This window comes from Hipposideros armiger, unplaced genomic scaffold (assembly GCF_001890085.2).
Source record: "Hipposideros armiger isolate ML-2016 unplaced genomic scaffold, ASM189008v1 scaffold_1465, whole genome shotgun sequence".
NCBI lineage: Eukaryota > Metazoa > Chordata > Mammalia > Chiroptera > Hipposideridae > Hipposideros > Hipposideros armiger.
Genome location: NW_017732815.1, coordinates 70,100 through 81,330, shown reverse-complemented (window position 1 = coordinate 81,330; position 11,231 = coordinate 70,100). Strand labels below are relative to the sequence as shown.

The 11,231-nt window shown below is 38.3% G+C and overlaps 1 protein-coding gene across 1 annotated transcript in view; it reads right to left on the bottom strand.

Annotated features, from left to right (window-relative positions):
* LOC109377589 (dynein heavy chain 7, axonemal-like) overlaps positions 1–11,231 on the bottom strand; it is a gene marked incomplete at its 5' end in the record, with an annotated part of 115,723 nt that overhangs the window by 35,169 nt on the left and 69,323 nt on the right. Inside the window, 2 exons of the mRNA XM_019633989.1 lie at positions 192–445; positions 663–813. Coding sequence (XP_019489534.1) covers positions 192–445; positions 663–813 — 405 coding nt within the window. The remainder of the gene's footprint in view (positions 1–191; positions 446–662; positions 814–11,231) is intronic.

Below are 11,231 nucleotides of genomic sequence, written 5' to 3'. Positions count from 1 at the left end.
CAGTGAAGCAATGTCCTCCACAACTAGACTGAAGAACAAAAGGACAGCAACTTGTCTGTTCCCCTTCCCTGATTCCCCAACGCTGTTCCCTCCCCCAACTCCCCAATTAAAAAAAAAAAAAGCTTGATCAAGATAAACAGTGTAACAGTTAATTAAATAAATGTACTGAACTCCATAGGAAATAAACATACTTTTAGAGATGGATAACTTGTGAGCCAAAGCCTAAAGGATGAGTTACAGACTTCAGGGCTAAAATCTTCACATATCTTTTCCAACATGGGCATCCAGGAGACGGCAAGGTGACAGTTCTGTAGGCAAACCCAAGTTCCTTCTTCTATTGCTGCTTTAATCATTTTTGTTGCAATTGGTCCTTGTCCCTGTCCCAGTGAAATAGCTTGAAATTTATTTCCAGACATCGCTTTATCATTTGCAAATTTCAGTAGGCCTAAGAGGGCACAAAAAAAATGGTTTCACTGCTTACTCTAAAATTATAAACTATGTCTTATGTTTCAGTGATAGGTATTTAATGTGGAAAATACTAGTTACCTTTCCTTATAAATATGAGATTCACTATCTAATTTACAATCATATAAGAAATGGACATTAAGTATGATGATTTATTTGTAATTTCTTTGAAGTTTACAGTATATAGATATACTTACTGGCCATGGGATCTGCTCCTGGTGACAGCACAAAAATTAAGGGAATGGTGCAATTTGAATCCAAGTAACTCTTTGTCAAATCAAATGGCGGAGGCTCTACAAACTTTTTCCCTAGTTTGTCAGTTACATAATTTGTTATAGCTGGAGTTATCTGTTAAAGAGAGAAAAGATATGATCTTTAGAGTAGTTTTTATTTTACATAACAACTTAGACTATTACTGAAAACCAATAAAGAGTAAAATATGAGTCTAATGGCCAAGAAAAGCATGTAGCGTATTATAGACAAAGTGCTAATTTCCCTAATACACAAAAAGTGACTATAAATTGATGGGAGAAGACTAACAATCAAAAGGAAAATAGGCAAAGAAGATGAACAGTTTATAGAAAATGAAATAGAAATATATCTCAAACATATGAAGAGATGTTCAATCTCATTTCAGTATAGCAAAGACTGCAAACTGTCCCTCTTCTTTGTCTCCTTTTGGTAATAGAACCCCAAGTTTTCCCAACCTTTTTTAAAAAAAATTATTGGGGAACAGTGTGTTTTTCCAGGACCCATCAGCTCCAAGTCCAGTAGTTGTCTCAGTCTAGTTGTGGAGGGCCCAACTCAGTGGCCCAGGTGGGGAGATGAACTGGCAACCCTGGTGTTGCGAGCACTGTGTTCTAACCAACTGAGCCAACTGGCCCCCCTTTTCCAACCTTCCGGCAGTTAGACGTGCTCATGGGACTAAGTTTTGGCCAGAGGGATACAAGTAAAAATTATATATGGAGCTTCCAGATCATACTTTAATAAGGAAGCCATTTGCCTTCAACACTGTCTTTTCTTCTTCAAGAAATGTGGTGTTCATGAGCCAGCTTCAGTCTTGCTGATGAGGACCATACTCAAAGAGATTCTCTGGCATGAGAAAAGGAACTCGAATTTCTGAATGATCTCAAGAACAGTGCTGGCCTTGCAGCCCTCAAGCATTTGCTCAGGGATGTTAGGAGAGAGAGAATTTAATTTCTATTTTATTTGAGCTACTGTATTTTAGGTCTCTGTTATGGCAGCTTACTCTATAGCCAAATCACAATAAAATACAAATTATAACTATGCTTAGATACCATTTTTACCTATCAGATTGATATATAAATGCGACAAAGATAACCTCTGCCTGTTTGCTCCAAGGTTGTTTATTTCTTCATAGCAGGCTGAAATCCACTCAAAAGCCCACTGGTACCAAACTCAAATGTTTACATATTCAGTTGTTTTAAACATAGCCCGATTAAATTATACCCAACATCTGCTGCTTGTCGATAAGATAAGCCCCAGGACATGAAGGCCCCAAGATTCTGCTGCCCTTTAGAACTCTGATCCAGAGACCAGACATCACCTAGACACCACATCTGCCCTGCTCTCCCTCGGAAGTTCCCTTACCCTCCTCCCCCCACCAACCCCAACCTGTTGACAAACTCCTGCTAAGTGACTTCTCCATCCCCAACATGCAAACCTGTCATCATTCAATGAAGGTCATGTTTGTTACTGTCCCTCATGGTCATATCTTTTTCCTTGATCAGCCCCCAAATTCCTCAAACCCTCTGCATAGATTGTTAAAAGATCCAAAAGTTTGGCAACATACTGTGAGGGCAAAAGTACGGGTACACAGACATTTTCATCCACTGCTGTGGCAGAGTAATCTGGTATAACATTCATGGAGGGCAATTTGGCAACAACTATAAAACTACAAATGGGCAAATCCACTGACCCAGAAATTTCATTACCAGAACTTTATTCTGAGAGGGAGTTGCACATGTGAGAAGTGACTTTTGAATAAGGTTACTCATTGCAACACTTTTATAATGGGTAACATATAAATATACAAATAAACAACATACAAATATTGTAAAGATCCATCAGTAGGAACTGGTTAAAAAAATTATGGTATATGAAATGATGGAATACTATGTAATTGTGAAAAAGAATGAGAAAGTTATTTATGAACTGATAGGGAAAATAAAGATATGCAAAACAGTGCATGCTATAATTTGTGTTAAAAATAAATGGAAAATTTATGTGTGCATAAAAGTATAACAAATATAACAATTGCCTGAGGGGAAGGATGTTGAATAACTCGGAGATGGAGAATGGAGGTTAATTTTTCACTGTATTCATATATTCATGTTTCAGTTTTGAATCACAAGAATATATTACTTATTAATTATATTAAAATTAATTAAAAATAAAAGAATGCTATTCATCAACATTAGCAGCAGAAAATAAGTACAAAGAGGTTTTGGATATTATCTTCTAAATGCCAAAGAACTTTCAAAAGTGAAAACTGTAGGAATTCAATGAAAAGAGAGAGATCACAGGCTTCTACAGTCCTGAAAGGTTTGTAGAATAGATGGGAAAAAAGAATGGAGTCTTATCTATGAGTAATTTTGTGTAGTTGTGAGCAATTCTGTAGTTTGAAACAGTGGAAGTTTCAAGGAGAAGATAAGAATGGAATGGCAGGAAAGAGGTCTGATTAGTCAAGGTAACAAGACAGTCAAGCTGTACTTTTGTCATTATTCTGTTGGTATTGCAAGGCCATGAAAGGTTTTTCAAAAAGGAGCTCACAACAACATAGCAGCTTTTTAGTTCTTTCTTTAACAACTTCACATGAACAATGATGAATTTTTTTTATCATTTTACCATTAACAACATGTACAGTTTTTACTAATATAGTAGATTTTCAATATACATTTTAAGGAAAGGAAGATGCTGAGGACACAGAGACCTTGCTTCCCATTCATCTACTTACTGGCCAGGGGCAATGGTCCCTGAGATAAAGTAGCTGCAATTAAGTATGATTGTTTTCTATAGAAAAAGTACCTTATTCCAGTAATTTGATAAAAGAAAAAGCAATAACACTTTTCTATAAGATTTTGATCCTTTACGTAATATACTCTAGAGAGGAAATTATGGAGACTTGAGCAGACCTGGAGATGGGATTTTATGTGTCAGTTTGGCTAGGACACAGTACCCAGATATTCTGTCAAATACTAGGCTAGATGTTGCTGTGAAGATATTTAAAAGAGAAGATGAACATGTGTATCACTAGACATTGAGATTGCCCTCCATAATGTGAGTGAGTGGGCCTTGTCCAATCAATCAGTTGAAGCCCTTAAGAGAAAAAAGACTGACTTCCACTGAGGAAGAGGGAATTCTATCAGCAGACTGCCTTTGGACTTGAGCGGCAACATCAACTTTTCTCTGGATCTTTGGCCTACAGATTTTGGATTTGCTGGCCTCCACAATCACATGAGCCAATTCCTTAAAATCTGTATTTCTCTCTCTATCTTTAGCTCATTTCTATCTCTATCTCAAGCGCTAGCTCTAGCTCTAGCTCTCTGCTCTATTGGTTTTGTTTCTCTGGAGAATCCTAATATAGGCTTTAGTTGAACTTAGTTTAATTCAGTTCAACTGAACTCAATTCACAGACATTTATTGAGTGCCTACCATTTGCCAGGCACTACTTGAAGTCCTGGAGATATATAGCAAAATAAGACATAGGTCCTGACCTCGAGAAGCTTACAGTCTAGTAGGAAACCCTAACAAATAGATGATTACTATATGTCCCAGTGTGGTAAGTGCTGTGATGTTAAAGCACAGACTCCCAAGCATGGCAGACAAATAACTCCACAAATGGTACTGAAGCAACATCTCCATTGGCCATCAGGGAGCCATTCAGTGGAGTGCAGATAGGCAGGTGTTTCCCAGATATAGATGTATACATTCCTCAGTTTGCCATGAACAAGCAAGTTTATTGATGATAAAATAATGAAAAAAGCATTGCTTTGTCCTTCAAGGGACTTACTGTATAGTGCAAGGAATATACATATATACACACCTATCAGGTAGGAAAGAATGAGTTAAGTTTTAGTCATAGACAAAGGTCTTTCAGAGTTAGAGTAAGGAGAAATACTCAAGAGTCAAGTAATTATGTAGGCCTCTGAACTTACTCAGAGACTGAATGAAGCATTAGATAATGCTTCTTATCAAATTTTACTCAAAAAGTAAAATGTAAAAGAAAGACAGAAAGACAAAGAAGGAAAGAAGGAAGGAAGGAAGGAAGGAAGGAAGGAAGGAAGGAAAGAAGGAAGGAAGGAAGGAAAGAAGGAAGGGGGAGGAGGGAAGGGAGGAAAGAAGGAAGGAGGGAAGAAAGGGATGAGGGAAAGAAGGAAAGAGGGAAGGAAGGATAGAAGGAACAAAGGAAAAGAAAGAAAAAAGAAAGGAAAAGAGAGAAAAAAGAAAGGAAAAGAAGAAAAGAGGGGACCATCACAATCATTTTCAACACCTTCATTTTATACGAGGTGTAACAGGAGCTCAAAAGGGTGAAGTGACTTACTCAAAGTTTAAACTACATGTATGAGCATAGTTTTTAGTTTTCTGTCTAAAATTTTTCCTTTTGTAACATCATAATCACCTTTCTTGGATGTGTGAAAATTGGTATCAGCCTATTTATTTTACCTATAGAAAGATTTTTTGTGCATGTTTCAACTAATAAAATTGTGGCATGTACAAGCTTTTCTACCATCTTCTGTTTCCAGGCAATGTAGAGTTAACAAGGACCAGATTTACCCTCTCATCATAAACTAACAAATGGGCAAAATGAATAAAACAATCATTTTCAGACATTGGACTATTCTGACAACAGGTGGTACAGTACTGTGATCCCTAAGAAAGAGGAAACAAACAAGATGAGACCTAATGTTCCCTTAGCTTTCTTCTAGGAGGTACATTCCAGATTGTGAAACAGGGAGATCAATTGAAAGCAGAGCAACACAGTGTTGTTGAGTTGTGAAGATAGAAATCAGAGTTCAAGAAGGCTGAAGCTGCTGGAAATCACAGAGTTCAAACTAGAAGGGGACTATCCAAAAAAGAGCTTGGAAACCTGCATAACAGAATCCTTGAGTCTTTGCAGAATACTATGGTGTGCATGCACAGGACAAGCAAAGATTGAATGGGAAGCTGTGAACTGGGGACCTGAGAAGCTACCAGAGTTCATGCAAGGCTGGGTATCACTCAAGTTCCCTATAGCCACAGTGGAGAGTCCTTGGTGATCACTTGGGGCAGTCAATAAAGGCCCCAGAAGGGCCATACGTTAGTAATGGAGCTAAACTATCCATTGAAAGGCTATTCTATCTACCCTAACAAATCTTAAAACAATCTGAACTTAAGTAATTTAAATACATAGCCAAAGGGGTTGGCTAAATTTTCTATAGAAGGCTAGATAATAAATATTTCAGGCGTTGTGGGCCATATACAGTTTCTGTGGTGTATCCTTTTTCTTTTCTTTTTTTATAAAAACAACCATTTAAAATGTAAAAATCATGCTTAGTTCATGGGCTAGACAAAATTAATTACTCATGGGTTAGATTTGGCCCACAGGTGTTGTATGCTAATGCTTGAACTAGCAGAACAAAACTCAGCAATCTGTAAAGGAAAATAACAAAATTCAAATAATCAAAAATGTCTATCATCCAATCAAACATTCCTGGGCATGCCAAGAAGCAGCAAAATATAATCCATACCAAAAGAAAAATCATTAAATAGAAGCATATCTAGAAATGATGAAACTAGCAGTCAAGGATTTAACACTGTTATTATAACTGTGTTCAAGTATTTAAAGGAAAACATGAACAGATGAAAAGAGAAATAGAATATATATTTAAAAAACAAATGAGAAGATGGCAGAATAGGCAAACACTCTGCCTGTTACTTTCCAGGATCACATTAAAATTGCAACTAAATTATAGACCAACCAACTTCAAGAATCATCTGAAGACTAGCTGAACAGAACCCCTATAACTAAGAATATAAAGAAGAGGCCACATTATCCTTGTGTGGAGCTCACCTCATGTGTAGCCTATAGAAAGGTGCCATCTTTCCTGTATTGAGCCCTCTTCCATAAAACCAAACCTGACACCACATTAGTCTGGTAAAATGCATACACACCACCTTGGCAACTCCCCGGAACCCTGCATAGCTAGTATGGCATTGTCATGGGCACTCTTGGCTCCTAGGTGGCCCAGAGAAGCCTTTTACAGCAGTATAGAGCCCACAGCAGCCTGGGGAACTTTCAGTGGCAGGAAGCTACAGCTTGCAGTGCAATCTTTCTTGGGCAGCTCTTGGTGATCTGCGGGCCAAGGTGAGAAGGGCTGGCTGCAATATTCTCTTGGCATTTTGTGGGGTGGCCATAGGCTCAGCACTAGCACAAGAACTGAATTTGCATTAATTTTGTAAAAACCACCAGCCACACCACCAATACCCTGGGACGCTGCTCTGCCAGACTCAGGTGGCATCACTAGAGGCAGTGTCAACACTGTGTAAACTAGCCCAGCCGATATACCTAAGGAGGCTTTTTATGCAGCTGAGCCTTATGAGCAGCCAGCAGGTGGCAATAGGCCTAGGGGAGCTCTGGACCTTTTGCTAAGCTGCTCCAGGCCCAATACTGGTGGCAGCCAGCCTCGTTTCACAGCGAGGCCACCCCCACATCACTCCAGGTCCAGCACAGGCAGCAGCCAACTACATATAGCTCTGTAGCTCCTACCAGGTAGCCCAGGTCAGTCATAGGCAATGCTGAAATTGTCTTGCATGGGAGGCCCTCCCAAGAGGCACCAGAAACAATACACCCAGAGGCTGGCCTCAGACCATACCAGAGCACTACCCAGTTAGCCCCACAAGTGGTACACTCAAAGGGTAGTCTCAACAGACACAAGAGATATTGGGGCAAATCCCCCTCTGCAGGGTCAGCCCACACACAGCAGCTAATATGTTGTGGGCATAGAAAGTCCTCATAGCCAGTCAGTCAATTCCACACACTGACTTGACAAAAGCAATCAAGGTTCAACTACAACAGGAGAATAGACACAACACACACAAGAGACACTCCAGGAACACACACAGAGATCAGGGAGAGTGTGCCACTGGACCACACAGGACACATATTACATAAAGCCACAGGGCAAAGACTGAGCGACATAGAAGACCTACCTGATGCATAGAAGCAAACACAGAGAGGCAGCCAGAATGAGAAAACAAAGAAACATGTCCCAAATAAAAGGACAGGAGGAACCTCCAGAAATAGAACTGCATAAATAGAAGGCAACCAACCTACCAGAGACAGTTAAAAACACTGGTTATAAGAATGCTTAAGACAGTGAGAATTTCAACAAAGCGATAACAATGAAAAACAAAGACATACAAAACTATAAAAAAGAACCAGTCAGAAATAAAGAATATAATAACTGAAATGAAGAATACACTAGAAGGAATCAATAGCAGATTAGATAAAGCAGAGTATCAAATAAGCAATTCAGAAAACAACACAGCAGAAAACATCAATTGAAACAACAAAAAACATAATTAACAAATAATAAAGATAGTTTATGGGCCACCTGTGGGAAAACATCAACCATCAACATTCGTGTCATAGGAGTGCCAACAGGAGAAGAGAAGGAGCAAGGGAACGAGAATCTATTTGAAGACATAGTGACTGAAAACGTCCCTAACCTGGCAAAGGAAATAGACATACAATCCCAGGAAGCACAGAGTCCCAAGCAAGATGAACCCAAACAGGCCACACCAAGACACATCATAATTAAAATGGCAAAGGTTAAAGACAGACAATCCTAAATGCAGCAAGAGAAAGACAACTAGTTACTTACAAGGAGCTCCCATAAGACTATCAGTTGATTTTTCAACAGAAACTTTGAAGGGAGTGGCAGGGAATATTCAAAGTGATGAAAAATAGCTAATATTACAAGAAATATTAAAGATACTTCTTTAAGCAGAAGAAGGGAGAAAACAAAGATAAAAATATGAATAATAAAATGACAATAATTGTATACCTATCAATAATCACTTTAAATGGAAATGGATTAAATGATCCAATCAAAAGATATAAGGTAGCTGAATGGATAAAAAAACAAGACTCATGCATATGCTGTCTACAAGACACCTATCTCAGAGCAAAAGACACCCACAGGCTGAAAGTAAAGAGATGGAAAAAGACAGTTCATGAATATGGAAATGAGAAAAAAGCTGGGGGAACTATTTATATTGGACAAAATAGACTTTAAAACAAAGACTATAACAAGAGACAAAGAAGGATATTGCATAATAATAATGTGATCAATTCAACAAGAGGGCATCACCATAGTAAATATTTATGCACGTAACATAGAAGCACTTAAATATATAAAGAAAATATTGACTGACATAAGGGCAGAGATCAACAGCAACATCATTGTAGTAAGGGACTTTAACACCCCACTGACACTAATGGACAGATCTTCTAGATAGAAAATCAACAGGGAAACAGTGGCCTCAAATGACACTCTAGATAAGATGAATTTTTTTTTTAAAGATTTTTTTATTGGGTAATTGGGGGGATGGGAACAGTACTGGGGAATTAGGGGAAGGGGAACAGACAAGTTGCTGTCGTTTTTGTTCTTCAATCTAGTTGTGACGGACGTTGCTTCACTGGCCCAAGTTGGCACCATCATTACGCTCTTCCCTGGCGAGGCAGATCAGTCGCCGGCCTCTCTGCGGCCTGCTGGCCGCTCACGCTGGCTGCTGGCTGCACACGGCAGCCCATGGCAACCCACTGCAGCAGGGGCTGCAGCCCACGCCGTCACCGGTGACTCACGGCAGCCCAGCTCCAGGTTGAGCTGTTGTTCAGCATCTTAGCTGTAGAGGGCAGTGTCACTGGCCCTCATATGTGGGATCCGAACCGGGGACCTCTGGCATCCCAAGCGAGTTCTTAACCATCGCGCCACTCGGCTGGCCCATAGATAAGATGAATTTAATTGGTAGTTTTAGAGCATTTCACCCCAAAGCAGCACAATATACATTCTTTACAAGTACACATGGAACACTTTCCAAGATAGACCACATGTTAAGCCACAAAACACGTCTCAATAAATTTAAGATTGAAATCATATCCATTGTTTCCTCTGACCACAATGGTATGAAACTAGAGATCAATTATAAGAAAAAAAACCCTGAAAAACACCCAAGCATATGGAAGCTAAATAACATGCTACTAAATAATGAATGGGTCAGCAATGTGATCAAGGAAGAAATCAAAAGATAACTTGAGACAAGTGAAAATGAAGTCACAATGACCTAAACTCTATGGGACACAGTGAAAGCAGTCCTAAGAGGAAGTTCAAAGCAATACAGACCTACCTCAAGAAACAAAATAAAATCTCAAATAAACACTCCAACTTTACATCTGAGGAAATCAGAAAAAGAACAGCAAACAAAGTCCAAAATGAGTAAAAAGAAGGAAATAATAAAGATCAGAGTGGAAATAAATAAAAGATACTAAAAAAAAATACAAAAGATTAATGAAACCAAGAGCTGGATTTTTGAAAAGATTAAAAAATCAACAAAATTTTAAGCAGAATCTTCAAGAAAAGAGAGGACTCAAATAAATAAAATCAGAAATGAAAGAGGACAAGTGATAACAAACAATGCAGAAATACAAAAAAAAATTAAGAAAATACTATGAGCAACTATACATCAATAAATTGGACAATCTGGAAGAAATGGATAAATTCATCGAAGCATACAGCTTTCCACAGCTGAATCAAGATGAAAAAGAAAATCTGAAGAGACCAATTACTACCAATGAAATTGAGTCAGTAATCAAGAAGCTCCCACCAAACAGATGTCCTGGACCAGACGGCTTCACAGGTGAATTTTACCTAACATTCATAAAAGAATTAACATCTATTCTCCTCAAAGTATTCCAAAAGTCAAAAGGTGGGGATGTTCCCAAGCTCATTTTATGGGGCCACCATTACACTGATTCCAAATGACATTACAAAAAAAAAAAAAAGAAAACTATAGGCCAATATACCTAATGAACACAGATGTAAACATCCTCAACAAAATATTAGTAATAATATCATAATAACTTTGTACAGTGACAGGTGATTACCAGACTTATTGTGATGATCACATTGAAAAGTATATAAATGTTTCATTTACTATGTTGTATACCTGAAACTAATATAATATTGTATGCCAACAATATTTAATAAAAGATAAAAAAACAAAAGAATCCAACTCAATTTTTCTCATGTGGATACTCAATTGTCACAGCACCCTTTACTGATAAGATTGTCCTTTCCCTAGGATTTTGCAGTGCATCTTTGTCATATATCACGTGACAATTTATACTAACTCTTTATTCAATTCCATGGTTGATTTGTCTTTCCTACAGTGGCTTAATTACTCTAGTTCTTTAATAATTTTTAGGCTCTCCTAGAGCAAGCTTGCTACCTTATTTTTCTTCAGCAGTGTTTGGTTATTCATGGACCTTGTCTTAATATGTAAATATTAGAATAAACTTATAAAACTCTTCAAAAAATCTTTTCAGATTTTGATTTGAATTGCATCGAATTGATACATCTATTTTGAGAAAACTAACCTGGTGGGCTATCCGCAGGCTTGTCGCTGTGCATCTCCTTACCCGACCTGAGTGAGTCTGGATGGATCTGCGCATGGTCTTCACCCAGGACTTCCTTTGTGGATCT